The sequence below is a fragment of the Mobula birostris genome, chromosome 4, assembly GCF_030028105.1.
Source record: "Mobula birostris isolate sMobBir1 chromosome 4, sMobBir1.hap1, whole genome shotgun sequence".
NCBI lineage: Eukaryota > Metazoa > Chordata > Chondrichthyes > Myliobatiformes > Myliobatidae > Mobula > Mobula birostris.
In genome coordinates this window covers 201,618,549-201,640,536 of record NC_092373.1, presented here as the reverse complement: position 1 = coordinate 201,640,536, position 21,988 = coordinate 201,618,549, and the positions used below count along the sequence as shown (strand labels likewise).

The following is a 21,988-nucleotide window of genomic DNA, read 5'->3' as shown; positions in this document are numbered from 1 at the left end:
TAGGCTCAGTGGCCTTGTCTCCTGCGGAGAGTTTCATAGTTCTGTAAGGAGGCCATTTGTCCATGCTGTCCCTCAGTAAATCGGTTTATTATTGTCACATGTACCGTGGAGAAGCTTGCCTTGCATACTGTCCATGGAGTGTGTTCTCTCTGTGACCCTGTGAGTTTCCTCCAGGTGCTCCAGTTTCCTCCCACATTGCAAATGTCTGCCAGTTAGTGGGTTAATTGGTCACACGGGTGTAATTGGGTGGCATGAAGGGCCTGTTACTATGCTGTATCTCTAAGTAGATAAATAGATATATTGATAAATTAATAAAAACAAGGCAGTATATGGTAAAACAAGAGTGGAGTGTGACAGTTCTAGAGAAAGTTCACTGCAAGGAAACAGATTTTCAGTCCACAATGAGTTGGCAAAATTAAATTAATTTCCCTGCAGCCTGTTAAAGATTTCAGCTTTATTTGCTTCGTGTACAGTGAAATGCATAATTTTGGGTTAAATCAAATCAGTGAAGGTGGTGCTCGGCAGCTCGCGAGGTGCTGAAGACGGATGTAGGAGCACAATATGCCACCGTATATAACCCTGAGATTCATTTTCTTGTGGGCATACTCAGTAAATCTCTAGAATAGTAACCACAACAGAATCAAATAAAGACCGATCAACTTGGGCGTTCATTCAAAGTGCAGAAGACAACAAACTGCACAAATGCAAAAAGAAGAAATCATAATAAATACCGAGAACATGAGATGAAGAGCCCTTGAAATTGAGTTCAATTATATGGCTCCCTGAAAGTGGACTTGCGGGAGAACAGGATGGTGAAGATGGCTTTTGACACACGGCTTTCATCAGTCAGGGTAACTAGTAGAGAAATTGGGTTTGTTATGTTGCAGTTATGGAAGACGCTGGTGAGGCCTCACCTGAAATATTGTGTTCAGAGTTGGTCACACTGCTGTAGGAAAAAATGCCATTAAACTGGAAAGAGGGTGAAGGAGATTTACGAGGATGTTGCCGGGACCAGAGTGACCGAGGCGTTGAGCAGGTTAGGACTTTTCCATTGAAGAGTAGGAGAACAAGGGATTGATGTGTATAAAGTCATGAGGGAGAATAGGGTGAATTCTTATTCCCTGGGGTTGGGGAATCAAGAACAAACCAGAAAGAATAGGTTTAAGGCGAGAAGAGAGAGATTTACCAGGAACCTGAGGGACAAATTTTTCACCCAGAGGGTGATCAATATATGTAAAGATCTGCCTGAGAAACTGGTACATTAACCGCATTTAGAGGGCACTTTTGGACAAGTACAGTACTGTGGACAAGTCTTAGGCACACCTATATAGCGAGAGTGCCAAAGACATTTGCACAGTACTGTACTTTTCAGAGATTGAGTTTATAAATCTGGCGGGAGCAAAGGGGTGTTGGGAATGGTGAGGGTGGAGCGCTGTGGGAGGGGTGTGGGACAGGTGGCAGAGGAGGAGTGCCAGGGGCAGAGTTTGCCATGGTGGACACACCCAGCCCTGAGACACCAGGCAAGGCCATTTGATTCCAAACAATTGGTATATTGATCATTACAGAATCTCTCTGGTGCTTCCCACTCCCTCCCCCTCACCCTTCCCCTTTTCCTAAACATGATCCCCCTCTCCCGGTCCCCTTCCCACTCTCAATCCACAATAGAGACCCATGTCAGAATCAGGTTTATCATCACTCACACGTGTCATGAAATTTGTTTGTTTTTTTGCAGCAGCAGTACAGTGCAACACATAAAATTACTGCAGTACTGTGCAAAAGTCTTAGGCAGCCTAGCTGCATATATATGCCTAAGACTTTTCCACAGTACTGTACAAGGATAAGAAAGTTTCAGATGGGTATGGGTCAAACACTGGCAAATGAGACTGGCTTAGCTGGGGCTGGTTGGTGGCGCAACGACATCGGCACCGGACCCGGGAGCGAAGGTTCTCGAGTTCAAAACTAGTCGGGTTCGCCCCTCGAGTACGCTTTCCATTTGTGCCGGGTTGAGTGTCAGGATCACAACTCGACCTTGTAAAATAAAGGGAAAATACTGCGAAAATGTCTGTGTGAGGAGTGACGTGCCACACAGTCTTTCTGTCTTGCTCTGCACCTTGCAAAAGCCATGAAGAAGACATCATCACGGATGCACGCACGGACATGCACAGATGCACACGCACAGACTCGCACGCACACAGGCACAGGCCAAAAAAAGAAGAGAAAGAGACTGGCTTAGATGGGGATCTCGGTTGGCATGGACCGAGTAGGCTGCAGGGCCTGCTACCATGCTGTATGGCTTTCTGACTCAGCCCCAACATGCCTGAAGTCTGTGAGAAACGTCAGTTAAAAGCACTGATTACCTGCATTGGGGCAGATTGTGTTGAAGATCTCAAATCGGTTGGTGTATTGACTGCCAACCAGAACATTATGTTTCTAGTGTAGACAGGAAAATGTGTGTTAATATTTAGTAGTGCCCTGTCTATTAATAGAGTCACACGCTTGAGTTGTCAGCTTGACGAACACCTCAGGGTTGAGCAGGCTGCCAACTGAAACACAGCTGAACCCTCTTGTGCTGCATTCAAATGCCCTCAGTGCTGGCACAGTGCCCGTTGCTCTCATCCCAAGAATTGCCACCTATAGGTTCCTGTCCAGGCTGATTCACCAATCATGTTCTGGGGGTGGGGGGACGCAATGTTGCTGGAGGCTGCACAGTTAGAGCTGTAATTGTATAATTTTGGGGATGAGATGTTAAACTGAGGTTCTGCCTGTCCTTTCTGGTAGAAGTGTAAAGATCTTCGAGCGTCACTTTAAGAAAGGGTAAGAGAGTTCTCTGTGGTATCGTGGGCCAGTACCTAATATGCTTTTGTAGTCATGATGGGTGGGGGGGGGGGGGGTGATCTGTTTTGGGATCTTGCTGTGTGAAAAGTAGCCTTTGTGTAACCTACATTATAGAGTGTGCCTGCAAGGGGAATAAAGTATTCAGCTTTAGGATGTTCTCAGTACTATGCACATGGCACTTGACAAATGCAACTCTCTCCGTGTATCTTTGCTGGTAGCAGTAGCAAGCCTGTACAGAGCCAGAGACAGCTTTGAAGGCACTGGATTTAAGTACCATTATGGGTACTCCATGTGCAGAGAGGATTTGTTGTGAGGATTACAGGGAGTGAGTTACAGAGATGGATTCAGCAGGGTACGACTTTATCCATTGAAGCGTCGGAGACTGAGAGGTGATATTAGAGAGGTGGGTAAAATCATGAGGGACCACCGTTGAGCTCATTAACACTGAGTCTGCCACAAGAAATCAACATCCATCATCAAGGAGCCTCATCATCCAGGCCATGCTCTCTTCTCGCTGCTACCATTGGGAAGGTGGTGTGGAAGCCTCAGGTCCCACATCTCCAGGTTCAGGAACAGTTATTACCCTGTAACCTTCAGGCTCCTGAACCCGTGTGGATAACTTCACTCACCTCAACAACTGAGCTGATTGCACAACCTACAGACTCACTTTCAAGAACTCTTAACAACTTATGTTCATATTTTTATTTTTTATTTGCACATTTTGCCACTTTTTGAACATTTGTTATCTGTCTTTGTGTATGTATAAGTTTTTGTAAATTCTATTGGATTTCTTTACTTTTCCTGTGAATGCCCATAAGAAAATGAATCTCAGGGTAGTATTTGTTAATATATATATGTACTTTGATAATAAATTTACTTTGACATTATGTTGTTTGCATCAGTGGTAGGCACAGTCACAGAAAAGGGATGGGGCTTATTTAGTTGCTTGTTGTGTTCTGTGTTGATCTGCTGAACATGGTGCGTATGACATGTTGGCAACAGAATGTGTGGTGACCCTTGGATGTACGTGTGATAAATAAGTGAACCTGTATTGACCCAATCCTCCCCCCTCACAAGCCATCTATCTCAAAAAAATCACCTCTCATTCTTCTCAACTCCGAAGTATTGCTTAAAATTGTGGGGGGAAGAAAAAAACCTTTCATACTTGGAAACACCATTCTCTGAACTGTCTCCAAGGTTTGTATATTAAGCCATTAATCAAGCTAAACTTGTAGTCAAAGTCAAAATAAATTTACTATCAAAGTACATTTATGTTGCCGTATACTACCGTGATAATTCATTTTTTGTAGTCATTCACTGGAAAATAAAGAAATACAATAGAATTTATGGGACAATAAGCTATGTTTAATAAAGATTCAGCACCACCAAAACCCATTAGGTTCATAACTATATCTTTATTTTTATATTTTACCCTCTTGCAATAAAGGCCAATATTCCAATTGGTTTTCTAATTATTTACTGAACCAGTATGCTGTGTGTTTTATTCAGTTATAAAACTCATCCCACACTTGCTGGCTTCTTCCCTCTTCCTTTCCAGCTCTGATGAAGCATCTCGACCCAAAACGTCAACTGTTTATTCCCCTCCATAGACGCTGCCTGACCTGCTGAGTTTCTCCAGTGTTCTGGGTGTGTTACCATGCTTTGCTGTCATTCCAGTTGCTAGAACGTGTCCAGCCTAAACATGCCCAAAGCAGGCACGGAGCAATATTGTGTTGGGCTACTGTGTTCGCGTGTCTGAAACAGTTCCAGTTCAGAGCATTTAAAGCACAGATCCATGCATGTGTCTGTTACATGAAGAGCTTGCCACACCCTTTCTTCAGCTAAACTGTACTCAGAATTAGAATCAGGTCTAACACGATGTGCCAACCTTTTAACCTATTCTGAGATCAATCTAATCCTTCCCTCCCACATGGCCTCCATTCTTCTTTCATCCATGTGCCTAAAGATTTATTGTTGCTGAAGTTTGTCTTGCAGCAGCAATACAGTGCAAAGATATAAAAATAACTAGAAATGACAAAAATAAGTGAAAAACAATGGGTACAGGGACTGTTCAGAAATCTGATAGCGGAGGGGGAGAAGCGAATAAGAGGCCTAGATCAAGTGGTCAGCCAGAGACTTTTTCCCTGGGCGAAGTGGCTAACACAAGGAGGCATTATTTTGAGGAGTTTGGAGGAAAGTATAGGGGGCAGGTGAGTTGGAGGTAGATTTTTTGCACAGAATCAAAATCAGGTTGTTGTTTTATGGCAACAGTACAGTGCAATTCCTAAACTATGCTATAAATGATCATAAAAATATATTTTAAAAAATAAATAAGTATAGCAAAAATACAGCAGAAATAGTGAGGTGGTGTTCATGGGCTCATTTTCATAGTAACCTCTATTCAGAAAAGAATCAGAATCAAGTTTATTATCACTGACCTATAGAGTCATAGAAAAGTACAGCATGGAAACAGGCCCTTCAGCCCATCCACTGTGTGCCAACTCCCATCGAACTGCACTGAAACCATTGTCCTCCATACCCCAACCATCCACATACCCATCCAAACTTCTCTTAAATGTTGAAATCGAGCTCACGTGCACCACTTGTGCTGGCAGCTCGTGCCACAGTCTCATGACCCTCTGAGTGACGAAGTTTCCCTTAAACTTCCCACTTTACAGACTTAGCCCATGACCTCTGGTTGTAGCCCCACCCAATGCCTGCTTGCATGTACCCTACTTATACCCTGCATAATTTTGTACACCTCCATCAAATCTCCTCTCAATCCTTTATGTTCCAAGGAATAAAGCCCTAACCTTTTCAATTATGTGATGTGATTTTTTTTTTTTTGTTTTGCATCAAAGGTAGAGAAATGATTATAGACATCTGTTGGTCTCATGAGATCATGGATTTGTGCCTTGGAAGGTTTCCAGGGCGCAGGCCTGGGCAAGGTTGTATGAAAAACCGGCAGTTGCCCATGCTGCAAGTCTCCCCTCTCCACGCCACCGATGTAGTGCCTTGCTCAAGGACACACACACTGCCTCAGCCAAGGCTCGAACTAGGGACTCTCAAATCACTAGACGAGTGCCTTAACTACTTGGCCACGCGCCAACACAGAAAAATGATTATAAATTACAAAATAGGTGTAAAGGTAGTTAATATTGTTGTTGCTATGTCACTCAGTTTGCCACTCCCACAAGGGAGGAGTTCACATACAGTACAAGCAGGGTTATCAGTAAAGTTCGGATGAATATCTGGCATGCTGACGTCTTGGTGTGCTCTGCGCTATCCCTCAATATCAAACACAATAAGTGCATAGTGAAAAAAATGCAAAAATGAGATTAATAATGGGTTCATGGACCGTTCAGAAATCTGACAGTGGAGGGAAGAAGTTGTTCCTCAAATGCTGAGGGTGGATCTTCAGGCTCCTGTACCTTTTTCCCACTGGTAGCAATGAGAAGAGGTTATGTCCCAGGTGGTGACGGTCCTCATATAGGATCTCTGCCCCTTCCCCCTACAGTCCTGACGAAGGGTTCCGGCCCGAAACGTCGACTCATCGTTTCCACGGATGCTGCCCGACCTGCTGAGTTCCTCCAGCGTGTTGTCAGCATCTCTATCCAATTTGGCTCAGCCTTGCCCACTGGGGTAAGAGCTTTATGTTCTCTGCGGGGGGGGCGGGGGGGGTGTGGTCTGAGTTACAAGGAGAGGTTGCGTAAAAAGTATTTTAATCCCTAGAACAGGCTGCCAGGACTTAAGTGGTGTTCAAGAGGCTTTTGGAAAAGCACATAAAGTTGTGGGGACTGGAAGGATTTAGATATATTGATATACTTTATTGATCCCAAAGGAAATTACAGCGTCACAGTAGCATCACAAGTGCACAGATATACAAATATTAGAAAAGAAGTAAGAAAGAATTTTAAAAAAAAGTTATCTCAAACAGGAGGGTGTCATCACTTCCTCAGTTACAAGTTGACTCATTATAGAGTCTAATGGCTGAGGGTAAGAATGACCTCACATAGCGCTCCTTGGAGCAGCACAGTTGTCTATTACTAAAAGTGCTCCTCTGTTCAGCCAGGATGGCACGCAGAGGGTGAGAACCATTGTCCAGAATTGCCGGGATTTTCCGAGAGGTCCTACCACAGCCTCCAGTGTGTCCAGTTTGACTCCTATAACAGAGCCAATCTTTCTAATCAGTTTATTGAGCCTGTTGGCATCACCCATGTTGATGCCATTGCCCCAGCACACCACCGCATAGAAGACTGTGCTGGCGACAGCAGACTGGTAGAATATGTGAAGGAGAGGCCTGCATACCCTGAAGGACCTCAGCCTGCTCAGGAAGCAGAGGGGACTCTGATCCTCCTTGTACACAGCTTCCGTGTTGGTGCTCCACTCAAGTCTGTCATCCAGGTGTACCCCCAGGTACTTGTAGGTCCTCACCTCATCCGAGTGCTCACCATCAATTGTAACAGGGAGCAGTGTAGGCTTAGTCTTCCTAAAGTCCATCACCATCTCCTTTGTTTTACTGATGTTGAGCTGCAGATGATTCAGATTGCACCATTTGACAGAGTCCTCCACCAGGGCTCTGTATTCATCCTCCCTTCCCATCCTCCCTTTATACACCCAGCTATTGCTGAGTCATCAGAGAATTTCTGCAGATGACCTGACTCAGTGTTGTATCTAAAGTTCGAGGTATATAGGGTGAGCAGGATGGGAGCCAATACAGTCCCCTGTGGGGCCTCAGTGCTTCTTATACACAGCTATGAAGCCGCACAAACTGTGGTCTGCCAGTCAGGTAGTCCATTATCCAGGGTACAATGGACTTGCCAACCTGCATTGAACGGAGCTTTTCCCCCAGCAATGAGGGCTGTATGGCACTTGAGAGAACAAATAACTGTGATCCTCACAGAGCTTCCCTGCTTATCCAAATGGCAGTAGGCTCTGTTCAGCAGGTAGATGACAGCATTGCCGACTCCAGTGTGCTCCTGGTAGGCAAACCGTAGGGGACCAAGGGCTGATCTGACCAGGGGTTGGAGGTGATCATGCTTGTCCCAGCATATGAAGTCAGCTCTGGGGACTGGGCAGATGAGACCACCAGTGAGATCCAGTGGCCAGGAACGCGGTGCTGCAATACTACGTGGAGAATGAAAGGCACAGGAGAAGTCAGGGTCATCCGCTGAAACCAAGGAGAACCCCAATTTGTGGTGATTGTTCTTACCGCTGTATTCAGACTTCTGAAGTTGAGAGTGGAACTGCCCCAGTGCAGCAGCTTTCCCAGTCCTGCACAGGTTTCCTGTCATTGTTGGACACGATGGACAACCATCCAATGTGCAATCAGAATCAGGTTTAATATGACCGACTATCGTTGTGAAATTTGTTGTTCTGCAGAAGCAGTACATTGCAATACATAATAAAAACTGTAAATTATAGTAAGTGTGTGTATTTTTATATATTTTTTTGTGTCTTTTTGTGGGATTGCTCCTTGAGGATGCCCGATACGCTGGGGAGGCTAATACCTATGACTGAGCTGAATGAGTTTACAACTCTCTGCAGCTTCCTCCCATCCTGTGCATTTTATCTCCCCCCCCCCCCCATACCAGGTGGTGATGCAGCCAGTTACATGTTCTCCATGGTACATCTGTAGAAATTTGTGAGTGAATTGGGTGACATACTAAATATTCTCACACTCCAATGAAATATAGCTGCTGCCATGCCTTCTTTGCAACTGCATCGATATGTTGGGCCCAGCATAGATCCTCAGAGATGTTGACACCCAGGAACTTGAAATTGCTCACCCTTTCCAGTTCTGATTCCTTGATAAGGACTGGGTGTACTTAAGGTAGAGGTTGACAGATTCTTGATTAGTCAGGGCATGAAGGGATACAGGGAGAAGGCAGGAGATCGATTCTAAGCGGCAAAATGGATCAGCCATGATGAAATGGCGGAGCAGGCTCAGTCGGACAAATGGCCTAAATCTGCTCCTGTATCTTAGACAATAGACAATAGGTGCAGGAGTAGGCCAATCAGCCCTTTGAGCTAGCACCACCATTCACTGTGATCATGGCCGATCATCCACAATCAGTACCCTTTTCCTGCCTTCTCCCCATATCCCTTCACTCCGCTATCTTTAAGAGCTCTATCTAACTCTTTCTTGAAAGAATCCAGAGAATTGGCCTCCACTGCCTTCTGGGGCAGAGCATTCCACAGAACCACAACCCTCTGTGTGAAAAAGTTTTTCCTCAACTCTGTTCTAAATGGCCTACTCCTTATTCTCAAACTGTGGCCTCTGGTTCTGGACTCCCCCAACGTCGGGAACATGTGTCCTGCCTCTAGCGTGTCCAATCCCTTAATAATCTTATATGTTTCAATCAGATCCCCTCTCATCCTTCTAAATTCCAGTGTATACAAGCCCAGTCACTCCAATCTTTCAACATATGACAGTCCCGCCATCCCGGGAATTAACCTTGTGAACCTACGCTGCACTCCCTCAATAGCAAGAATGTCCTTCCTCAAATTTGGAGACCAAAACTGTACACAATACTCCAGGTGTGGTCTCACCAGGGCCCTGTACAACTGCAGAAGGACTTCTTTGCTCTTATACTCAATTCTCCTTGTTATGAAGGCCAGCATGCCATTAGCTTTCTTCACTGCCTGCTGTACTTGCATGCTTACTTTCAGTGACTGATGAACAAGGACACCTAGATCTCGTTGTACTTCCCCTTTTCCTAACTTGACACCATTCAGGTAGTAATCTGCCTTCCTGTTCTTGCCACCAAAGTGGATAACCTCACATTTATCCACATTAAACTGCATCTGCCCACTCACCCAACCTGTCCAAGTCACCCTGCATTCTCATAACATCCTCCTCACATTTCACACTGCCACCCAGCTTTGTGCCATCTGCAAATTTGCTAATGTTACTTTTAATCCCTTCATCTAAATCATTAATGTATATTGTAAATAGCTGCGGTCCCAGCACCGAGCCTTGCAGTACCCCACTATCTTACGGTCTTACAGCCAATCTTTTAACTAACTCTGAGATCAATCTAAATCTGTCCTCCCTCCATAGTAAGGTTTTCACATGTCTTACCCTTTCTGAAGTCCACAGTCAATTCTGTCGTCTCACTGATGTTGAGTGCAATGTTGTTTCAGTGACACAACTCAACCAGCGGACCTATCTCACTCCTGTACGCCTCCTCATCACCGCTTGAAGCTCTGTCAACAACAGTTGTGTTATCAGCAAATTTGTATATGACATTTGAGCTGTGCCTAGCCACGCAGTCATGTGTGTAGATGATGGGGAAGTGACCTGGTAGAGATATATAAGATTATGACATGCATAGACAGGGTGAAAGCACATCATATTTTCCCCAGGGAGGGGATACTAATCACAGAGGGGATAAGTTTAAAATCAGAGGCAAGACATTTAAGATTGGTGCGTGTTTGGCATGTGAAATAGTAGCACTTTAGCAACATTTAAAAGTCTCCCAAGTAAGTAAATGTTTTAGAGGGTTTGGGGTCAAATGTGGACAGATGGGACGAGCTGGCTGGACAACACGATTGGCGTAGACGAGTTGAGCCGAAGGGCCTGTCCCTGTGCTGTATAACTAGGACTAGAATATATAATGCTGAGACTTTGTGAGGCCTCACTTGGAGTATTGTGAGCTGCTTTGGGCCCCCTATCTCAGAAACGATGTGCTGACATTGGAGAGGGTTCAAAGGAGGTTCACGAAAATGGTTCTGGGATCGAACAGCTTGTCATGTGAGAATCATTTGATAGTTCTGGGTCTGTACTCACTGGAATGCAGAAGAATGAGGGAGGGGGAATCATATTGAGAACTATCGAATGCTGAACAGCCTTGATAGAGTAGATGTGGAGAGGATGTTTCCTGTGGTGAGGGAATCTAAGACCAGAGGACAGAGCCTCAGAACAGAGGTATATCCTTTTAGAACAGAGATGAAGAGGAATTTCTTGAGCCAGAGTGGTGATTCTGTGGAATTTGTTGCCACAGGGAGCTGTGGATGCCAAGTCAAGTATTTTTAAGGTAGAATTTGATAGGTTCTTGATTACTCAGGGCATGAAGGGATACGGGGAGAAGGCAGATTGGGGCCAAGAGGGAAATGGATTGTGGAGCAGTCTCGATGGGCTGAATGGCCTAATTCTGCTCCTATTTCTTATGATCTAGACTTACTATTGACCAGCTTATTTTCATAGCTATACTTTTCTTCTTCTGACTAAAGCGTAGTGGTTAGTGTAACACTATTACAGTCCCAGTGACCTGGGTTTAGTCCACATCGGTTCAGGGGCCTGATGGTTGTAGGGTAATAACTGTTTCTGAACCCGGTCATGTGGGACCCAAGGTTCCTGTACCTCCTGCCCGATGGTGGTAGCGAGAAGAGAGTATGTTGGTCCTTGCTGGTGCATGCTGCTTCCCTGCGACAGCGCAGTTTGTAGATGTGCTCAGTGATCAGGAGGGCTTTGCCTGTGATAGACTGGGCCGTACCCACCATTTTCTGTAGACACTTTCATTCCCAGAATTGGTGTTGCTATACCATGCTGAATGCAACCAGCCAGGATGATCTCCACTGTGCACCTCTAGAAGTTTGTCAGAATTTGCTGTTGCGTACGTCCTTTTGCTCTTAAACATCTATAACTCCTGTTATTTATTTATTTATTTATCTAATTTATTTGCTTGTTTGTTTGTTCGTTCATTTATTTAGAGACTCAGTATGGAACATGCCCTTCAGACCAAACAAGCCGCACTGCCCGGCAACCCACCTAGTTAACCCTAGCCTGATCACGGGACAATTTACAATGACCAATTAACCTACTAACTGGGTAAAGTCTTTGGACTATGGGAGGAAACCGGAGCACTTGGAGGAATCCCACGTGGGAGAACATACAAACTCCTTACAGGCGGCACTGGAATGTAACTCCAAGCTCCAGTGCCCCTTTGCTGTGATAGTGTCAAGCTAATGACCGTCTCTTCTCCGCTATCTTTGCAGTACTTCAGCTGACTAAACAGCACTGTGTCTTCTTCTCCTTCTTGCACAGTGAACGAGTTCTGGGTGAACGTGCAGAAGACCGAAGCAGCGGAGAGATGCAACCTCTATGGCACCTACATTCTCAAAGCCGACAAAGAGAGTCTGCTGCTGAAAGACACCAAAACCAATGAAGTTCTCTTCAACTGGCCGTACAAGCTAATGCGTCGCTACGGTCGTGATAAGGTAACCTAGAGTGTGTTCGGGGAGCCTCCAGTTGTGTGTGCAGAACATGGAACGGTTAGCACGGTGCAGACCCGGTGTCACAGGTGGAGGAGAATGCAGCTGACATGGTCAGGGCGCTGATTAAAGAAACACATACAAAATGCTGAAGGAACTCAGCAGGTCATGCAGCTTCCACGGAAATGAACAGTTGATGTTTCGGGCCGAGACCCTTCTTTGGGACTGGGTGTATTTAAGGTAGAGGTTGACAGATTCTTGATTAGTCAGGGCATGAAGGAATATGGGGAGAAGGCAGGAGATCGAGTCTAAGAGGGAAAATGGATCAGCCATGAAGAAATGGCGGAGCACGCTCAGTAGGCCAAATGGCCTAAATCTGCTCCTGTATCTTATGGTCTTACAGCCAATCTTTTAACTAACTCTGAGATCAATCTAAATCTGTCCTCCCTTCATAGCCCTCCATTTTTCTATCCTCCTGGTCTGATAAGACCTTTACAAATTTGTTAGGTATGGATGAACCCTTTCCTCATCGTCAAGACAGCCCTAGTCTCCTCATAGAATGCGACCAAGCCATTGTACAAAGACACAATAGGGCAAATGACCAAAAGATGGGACAGTGGTTTCGGGCTTGGAGGAAGAGCGGGTTGAGGAAGGAATTAAAGCTTGGCACCTAATCAGCTGAAGAGGGACTGTCATTAGTCAGACAAGCCAGCACTTTGTAACAAAGTTCCTCATGGATCTTTAAGGATAGGTTGATCAAGGTAGGGCTTTTCTCTTTGGAGAGGAGGATGAGAGGAGGTGATTTGATAGAGAAGAGGCATAGATGGAGTGGACAGGCAGCGTCTTTTTACCAGAGAGGAAATGGGCAATACCAGGGATCCTAATTTTAAGGTGATTGGAAGAAAGTATAGGGGGGATGTCAGAGGCAGATACATTGGGGACATTTATGAGATTCTTACTGCAGATAGGCACATGGATGATAGAAAAATGGAAGGCTATGTGGGAGGGAAGGGTTAGATTGATCATGGAGTAGGTTTAAAGGGTTGGTATAACATTGTGAACTGGAGGGCCTGTATTGTGCTGTACTGTTCTATGTTCTGCACGAGATGAGACTCAGGATTTTCTATTCCGTTTCAGCTAGCAGAAACTTAAAAAAGAAACTAAAGGAAACTACAGATATTTGCAAATGTGTTCAAGAAAGTTTCCTTAATCAATTAGAGGTTCCAACTAGAGTGTGCGATTCTGGGCTCTGAGCTTGTGGACTTGCAGAATCCTTCACCGCAGAAGATGATGGAGGCTAAGTCACTGAATATATTTAACATTTATGTCAAGGGGAATGGGCAGAGGTGGAGTTTCAGCCATGTTTGAATACTAACGTAGGCTTGAAAGTGGGTAGCATTGTAGCCTAGTGGTTATTGCAACACTTTGCAGCACCAGAGTTCTGGCTTCAATTGCCAACGTTTTCTGTAAGGAGTTTGTACGTTCTCCCTGTTACCAAGTGGGTTTCCTCTGAGTACTCTGGTTTCCTCCCACATTCCAAAGATGTATCAGTTAAGACTAGCGAGGTGTGGATATGCTATGTTCGTGCCGGAAGTGTGGCGACATGTGCGGGCTTCCTGAAGCACATCCTTGGGCTGGGTTGGTTGTTAACATAAATGACGCATTTCGCTGTTTGATTTAATGTACACGTGACAAAATAAAGCTAATCTGTGTGTTTATCTTTATCAAGTAGCTTCCTCTTTCTGTGCTTCTGTACTTCAGGGCTGGGAAAAGAGGCTTTTTGTCAAATCTTCCAATCCGCACAATCTCTTTGTCAAAAGGGGCCATGTTGAGTCTGTCTGACTTGGTTCACAATGGAAAAATATACAACTGGGGGGGGAGAGGGGGGGGGATGGGAGGGAGGGAGAGAGAGATATTATTCCAAATCCCAGTGTCACCCAAATAATCAGATGTCTGCCTTGTTGGATGCAGTCTTTCATTGAATCCATAGTTTCTTGTATTCGTTGTAAATGCCCAGAAGAAAATGAATCTCAGTTTTATATATGGTGACATACATGTACTTTGATAATAAATTTACCTTAAACTTTGAACAATCAGGATTACATCAAAAAATTGTCTTCCAGTGATACACAACACAAAAAGCCTCCTCAGTCAATCACATTTGTTTTAGTTCTTGAAACGAGCCATCCTGTTAGTTCAAAATTAAAGCATTTAAAACCCTTTTGAATCTGTTGTCACCTTTTCAGGTGACAACAACCCATAAAACCAAGAAGAAATAGGTGCAGGTTTAGACCGTTTGAATTTACTCCTCCATTCGATCATGACTGACTTTTCTTCCCTCTCAAACTCACTGTGTGTATAAAACTCTTGTTTATTTCTCCCCACTTCCAGGCCGCTGCTCTGTTCTTCAAATGGCTTTCCTTTTATTACTGACCCTTCAGCATTCCTTAAAGTCATGCGGTAATGATTTTTATATGTCACATGTACATTGAAACCTAGAAAATGCAGTGAAATGCGTTGTTTGTGTCAAATCAGATCAGTGAGAATTGTTCTGGGCAGTCCCCAAGTGTCGCCATGCTTCTGACACCAACATAACATGCCTACAATTCACTAACCCTAACCGTACATCTTTGGACTGTGGGAGGAAACCAGAGCACCCAGAGGAAACCCACGCAGTCACAGGGAGAACCTGCAAACTCCTTATAGGCAGCGGTGGAAAATGAACTGCCATTGGTCATCACTGGCGCTGCAAAGCATTAGGCCGATAGCTGCGATCGCGTGCCCCCTGAAAGATTAGCTTTATTTGTCAGACGTACATCGAAACTTCCAGAGAAATGTGCCATTTGCATCATTGGCCAACACAACCTGAGGATAATGCTGGGGGATTATTTACAGGTGTCCCCTCGCTTCCAGTGGCAACTTAGCATGCCAACAACTTTCTAACCCTAACCTATACATCCTTGGAATGTGGGAGGAAACCGAAGCTCGTTATCATGGACAGAGTGTCCTTACAGACAGTGGTGGGAATCAAACCTCTACTGCTGATTGCTGGTGCTGTAAAGCAATGGCACTAACCACTACGCTATCGTGCCGTTTCTGATAGGTTTAGCTCGTTGATACTTGTATCCCTTTCTTCCCGTTACGCCGCTGGTGTTTAGGGCAGCAGTGAACGTCCTCCGTCTCTGGCGGTGTTCAGGGCTTCCTCCATCATGTCAGTAGCTTCCTCTTGGCTGTCACTGCTGTCAGTCATACAGGTCCCAGGTGAGGACTCAGGAGTACCGTCAAACTCAGGTGTAGAAGAGTTCTTCATTGCTGTTCCCTTAGCAGTTTTGTTGACCAGTCAGGATTGCTAACCCTGAGCTGAACCATCGAACATGGAGGGCCAGTGGACCACTCCTAGTCTGGCATCAACCCTTTGACCTGTTTGGCATGGGTGACCCTACCAAGAGCCAAAGCATAAAGCCCTGACTCCAGCCAGCATAGCTCTCCGGGTCATTGAGGCACGATGGAAGCTATTCAAAATATCATAGGAAACACATGTTCACACTTTTCACCCTTTTTGTTTGGTGCATTTTGATATAATTTTACTGCAGTTACTTGTTTGAACAACTGTACATAACTTAGTTCCTCCTAGTCAGACTGCAACAACTGCACATTTTATTTCCACTGCAAGGCGCAAGGGAGGGTGTCCTTTGTTACGCTGTCACTTGATGCACTTTCCGACCCCGTGTGTTTGAAGAACGCTGCATGGGAGGAAGTGGCAAACCAGAGGATATTCAGTTCAGAGACTCTTTGTTCCGCAGTTTGTCGCTGCAGTTGTGTTGTATGTCAAAGTTCTGCCCCACTTCCCTTTGGGCATGTTGCTCCAAATTTCTCTTCACACAGTTAAGCATGGTTCACAGCACAGAAAGAGGCCATTCAGCCCATCTTTATGCCTAACTGCCTAACTATGTTCACCTGAAATACTTCTATTCATTCTCACTTCTCCTTCTGGTTATAAGTTCCACATTCGAACAGCTTGCTGGGCAAAGAAGCCTCCCCATTTTTAATCTCTGAACAATTATATCTATGGTTAGTGGTTCCAATCAGACCCCGCAAGGGGACAGGCCTTTAATCAGCGAAATGTCGGGCCAACATGGTATCCAAGATATCTTCAAGGAGTGATGCCTCAAAAAGGCAGTGTCTGTCACTAAGGATTCCCATCACCTGGACATGCCCTCTTCATATTGTTACCATCAGGAAGGAGGTTCAGAAGCCTGAAGGCACACACTCATTGATTCAGGAACAGCTCCTTCCCCTCTCCCATCTGATTTCGGAATGGACATTGAACCCATGAACACTACCTCACTACTTTATTTATGTTATTTTGCATTACTTATTTAATTTAACTCTTTAGTACATACATTAGTACATACTGTAATTATTTTTTTGCTGCTGCAAAGTTAATAAATTTCACAACCTATACCGTTGATACTAAACTTGATACTGATCCTGAAATGGTTCAGCGAGTCACTTGGGTCAATGGGAGTTAGTCAGAGTGTAAAATATTATGGCCAAACAAGAGAAAATCCGCAGATGCTAGAAGTCAAAGCAGCAGACACGCATAATGCTGCGGGAACTCAGAAGGCCAGGCAGCGTCTATGAGAAAGAGTAAACGGTTGATGTTTCAGGCCGAGGCACTACAGTAGGACTCATGACCATAGACGCTGCCTGACCTGCTGAGTTCCTCTAGCATTTTGTGTGTGTTGCTTTAATATATTATGGCATTGACATTGATGTCCATGCAATAAGAACAATTTTTTTAAAAATCATTAAACTTTTTGCATGAATTTTTATTTTTCTCCTTTTTCTTAGAAGATGGGCAGCCTGGCTGACACAGTCATGGAACATTATAAGCACAGTGCAGGCCCACAATGTCATGGGAAGGGCCTGTAATGTGCTGTACTGTTCAATGTTCTGTGTATTGGAATTGGTTTATTATTGTCACATGTATTAAGATACAGTGAGAAGCTTGTCTTGCACACTGTTCATACAGATCAGATCATTACACAGCGCATTGAGGTAGGACAAGGTAAATCAATAACAATGCAGAACAAAGTGTAACAGTTACAGAGAATGTGTAGTGCAGGTAAGCAAGACGTAACATAAAGATTTTTACTGCTCATGTATGTGAAGGATGTAAGAAATAAAGTCAATTCAATTCAAGACAGTAATGAGGTAGATTATGAGGTCAAGAGTCGATCTTATCTTACCATTAAAGAGTCTGATAACAGTGGGCTAGAAGCTGTCCTGGAGCCTGGTGGGACGTGTCCTCAGGCATTTGTGTCTTCTGCCCGATGGGTGAGGGGAGAAGAGAGAGTGTCCGGGGGGGGGGGTCGGTCTTTGATGATGCTCGCTGCCTTACGGAGGCAGCGAGAAGTTAGACTGAGTCCATGGAGGAGAGGTTGGTTTCTGTGATGTGCTGAGCTGTGCTCACAACTCTCTGCAGTTTCTTGTGGTTACGTGGTTGCTATGTTTCTATCCTGGGTTAAAAAGCACCCCCCCCCTCCTCGCCGATTATCTGATGGCACTTTAACCAAGCTTTTCTCTTGTTGACAGGTCATGTTCTCCTTTGAGGCTGGCCGCAGATGCGACTCTGGTCCAGGAAACTTCACCTTCGAGACCAAGCACGGAAACGACATATTCCTGATGGTGGAGAAAAGCATACTGGAACAGAAGGCCAAGGTTGAGATGTGCCGCCGCAGCTATGACCAGCCCGATACTGGGAATGGCAGCGGCTCCGGTGATTCCCTGACCCTCGATGTGACGCCTCCCGGCACAGCCGGGACAAAGGGAAACTCTGGCAGAGGATCCGGGGGATCAGATGGAGTGCCTGCCACCAGGAAGGAGCAAGTGATGCCAAAGGGTCTGGAGGAGAAGGACTTGTCTAAGCACCTAAAGTCCCGCAGTCTGCCAGAACCCCCCAGCACTGGGACAGCGACACCCCCACGGTCTCCTGTCCCCAAGCTGCCCAAGCACATTGTGAACTCTGACCCTGGCTCCATCTACTCTGACCCGATCGATGCCTTGACCGTCAACAATCGCAGCAACTCAAACTCCCTGTACTCTGATCCGCTGGACAGTGTCCCCAAAGCCTCCGGACCCCAACCCCTGCCCCGCCAGGGCTTAAAAGACGCCAAGGCGGCTGGGCAGTGCGCAGAGCCCCTGTACGCGGACATTTATGAGCGGGTGAACTATGATTTCTCGCGGACCGCCATCACCCCCAGGTCGGAGGAGCACATCTACGATGAACCAGAAGGCCGGGCGGCCCTGCAGCCTCCTGAAGGGAGGGGCCTTCACCCTCTCCTCGTCCCCACCACCATCTACAACCAGGCCAAGAAAGGGGAAGATGAGGCCTGGAAGATGAAGAAGGTGCCTTGCCCCTCTGCTGTCAATGACAGCTTATTGCCTGCTCCTCCAAGAAGTGGCGATCAGTTGGCTGGTAAGTCCAGAAAGCCCAAACCTCAGCCAGCACCAAAACCGGCCAACAGGCTCGCTATAAAAGACAAGCAGACAGACTCCAAGGAGATTGGAAAGGAGTTGGTCAACCCTGTGCCTGAGAAGCCAGTGCTGAAAAGCAATTTCAACAGCTCAAATAACTACATTTACAGTAAGGTTTTGAAACCCAAAAGGCTAGAGAAGGAGGTATCAGTTGATAATGTCGCCACTAACCAGGACTCTGTTTATGAAGATCTGGGGGACCTTTAATGGGCTGAATCTGAAGAATAATTTGAATTTATGTCTTCATTATAGAATGTTCACTCACGTTTCCATAGTTCTGGAACACTGCTTCAAGCAAGGATAGTGAATGGGTTTCCTGTATGAGCAGCCAAAACAAAAATGTCGTTATTTTTCTTATTTCCTCCTGTTTTGTTCAGCTGTAATAGGGAGATGAATTATGGATACTGTGATACAAATTATAGAGTGTGTTTTTAAGGCATAAGGTACCTTTAAATGTGAAAACAGTCCAATTATTGATTTCAGTCTGTGTCTCTGCTTGGTTCCTGTCAGACCAACGTTCACATATACTCAGTGGTCTCTTTATTAGGTACACCTGTACACCTCCTTAATGCAAATATCTAATTGTCCAATCACGTGGCAGCAATTCAATGCATAAAAGTATGCAAACGTGGTAAAGAGGTTCATTTGTTGTTCAGACCAAACATCAGAATGGGGAAGAAATGTGATCTAAGTGATGTTGACCATGGAATGATTGTTGCTGCTGGACAGGGGTGGTTTCAGAAACCGCTGAACTGCTGGGATTTTCTCACATAACAGTGTCTAGAGTTTACAGAGAATGGTGTGAAATCCAGTGAGCGGCAGTTCTGTGGGTGAAAATGGCTTGTTAATGAGAGAGGTCAGAGGAGAATGGCCAAACTGGTTCAAGCTGACAGCTCAAATAACCACGTCACAACACGTTGACTCTTTGACATAAGAAAATCTGCAGAAGCCGAAAATCCAAACAGCCCGCACAAGATGCTGGAGGAACTCAGCAGGCCAGTCAACATCTATGGAAAAGAGCAAGCCGTCAACGTCTTGGGCTGAGACGCCGATGGTTTGTTCTTTTCTGTGGATGTTGAACGTTGAAGTGGGTGGGCTACGGCAGCAGAAAACGACACTGGGTTCCACTTGGGTACCTAATAAAGCGTCACTGAGTGTAAGTCTGGGTAATGAGTGGTGTGGTAGTTTTTTCCTAGTTATCCGCTTACCGACATCGCATGTCCCCGTTTTTGGGAAATGGTACGGTATGAGAATTCTCTTCCTGGAATACTCGTTTTGGGACAAAGGGCTGGCCCTGAGTTTAATACCTCTCCTTCCTGGAGGTGAGCCTCAGGCTGGCTTGATGGTGACGGTGGGTTAAAGAGGAGGAGGAGGAGAAGATGAAGGAAGACAAAGACCTGGAATCTTTTTTTTGAAAGAAGCATGAGAAGCCACATCATGGAAGTTGATGTTCAGTGGTGTCCACAGTGGAAGGGCACTCGAATAGTGACAGTGAATTTGACAAGAGACTTCATTGATACGCTACTGATGGTGGATTATTACTGAGTACTCTCCAAAATCTGCTGTAAAGATTATTTTTATGTATAAACAAATAACAGTTTATCACTGATCTAGTTTTGTATTAACTAAACTCTTCCTTTGGCTCTGAATGTGTAGACACTTCTTCATTTTGTTATACATTGGAAAGCTGTTAGTTATTTTTGAGAATACTCCATTACAAGTATGTCAAGAAAGGTTATTTAAGATTCACTTTATTTGTCACTTGTAACATAGAAACACAGAAAACCTACAGCACAATACAGGCCCTTTGGCCCACAAAGCTGTGCCGAACATGTCCCGACCTTAGAAATTACCTAGGGTTACCCATAGCCCTCTATTTTTCTGAGTTCCATGTACCCATCTTAGAAGACCCTATCATCTCCGCCTCCACCGCTGCCGCCGGCAGCCCGTTCCACGCACTCACCACTCTCTGCGTTTAAAAAAAAAACTTACCCCTGACATCTCCTCTGTACCTGCTTCCAAGAAGCACCTTAAAACTGTGCCTTCTCGTGTTAGCCATTTCAGCCCTGGCGAAAAGCCTCTGACTATCCACACGATCAATGCCTCTCATTATCTTGTACACCTCTATCAAGTCACCTCTCATCCCCCGTCGCTCCAAGGAGAAAAGGCCGAGTTCACTCAACCTATTCTCCAGGCAACATCCTTGTAAATCTCCTCTGCACCCTTTCTATAGTTTCCACATCCTTCCTGTAGTGAGGCGACCAGAACTGAGCACAGTACTCCAAGTGGGGTCTGACCGGGGCCCTATATAACTGCAACATTACCTCTCGGTTCCTAAACTCAATCCCACGGTTGATGAAGGTCAATACACCGTATGCCTTCTTAACTACAGAGTCAGCCTGCATAGCAGCTTTGAGTGTCCTATGGACTCAGACCCCAAGATCCCTCTGATCCTCCCATAGCAACCAAGAATTGAAACACACAATGAAATGCATCATTTTGCATCCAAGACCAGCACAATCTGAGCATGTGCTGGGGGCAGCCCACAAGTGTTGCCGGGGTGGCGTAGACAGTGCCCCGCTAGTTGCAGTCTTCTTGCCTCGATTTTAGTGGTGAGCATTGGTAGGTTGTTATAGAGCTCAACGTTCGTCATGTGCTGTTGCCAACTCACGTCAAGAGCCATCCGGAGCATTTGTGTTAGCAACCATCTAGAAACTTTCGCATAGTCTTGGTGAGTGTCCACGTCTTGCATCCGTACGTGAGAATGGACTCTATGACTGCTATGAAAATCCTCTTCTTAAGCCCTCTGATCAGGTTTGACCACAGCTTATGGTTCTTGGTTGCTATTGGGGGGGGGGGGGAGAATGAGCGGGAGCAGAGTTTCTGTGCCAACGGATCTGGTTTTAAATTGGTCCATTTTGTGCTTCTAGATCAGGGCTTCCCAACCTAGGGTCCATGGACCCCTCAGTTAATGGTAGGGGTCCATGGCATAAAGAAGGCTGGGAACCCCTGTTCTAGATCTTGTTAAGCAATGGAAGCAGTCACAGATGAACAAACTCGAATGTGACTGGTTCACATTGACAGTAGCCTAATAATTCACAACGCCAGTGATCTGGGTTCAATTCCTGATGCTGTCTGTAAGGAGTTTGTGCGTTCTCCCCGTGACTGCGTGGGTTTACTGTGCGTGCTCCGGTTTCATCATACTTTCCAATGCAATAAGCTGTGGGCACGCTATGTTGGTGTCAAAAACATGGTGACACTTGCAGGCTGCTCCCAGCACATCTTTGGACTGTGTTCGGTTTTGAAGCAGAAGATTCATTTCACTTTATGTTTCAATCTACCTAAGGCAAATAAAGCTAATCATTTATTTTGAATCTTACATGCTTGTAACTAGCCA

At 45.3% G+C, this 21,988-nt stretch overlaps 1 protein-coding gene across 1 annotated transcript in view; it reads left to right on the top strand.

The window, feature by feature from the left end:
- Positions 1 to 20,193, top strand: part of dok1b (docking protein 1b) — a 94,148-nt gene extending 73,955 nt beyond the window's left edge. The window contains exons 4-5 of the mRNA XM_072256767.1: positions 11,885 to 12,057; positions 17,650 to 20,193. Of these exons, the coding sequence (XP_072112868.1) occupies positions 11,885 to 12,057; positions 17,650 to 18,798 (1,322 nt within the window). The 3' untranslated portion in view covers positions 18,799 to 20,193. The remainder of the gene's footprint in view (positions 1 to 11,884; positions 12,058 to 17,649) is intronic.
- The last annotated feature ends 1,795 nt before the right edge of the window (positions 20,194 to 21,988 follow it).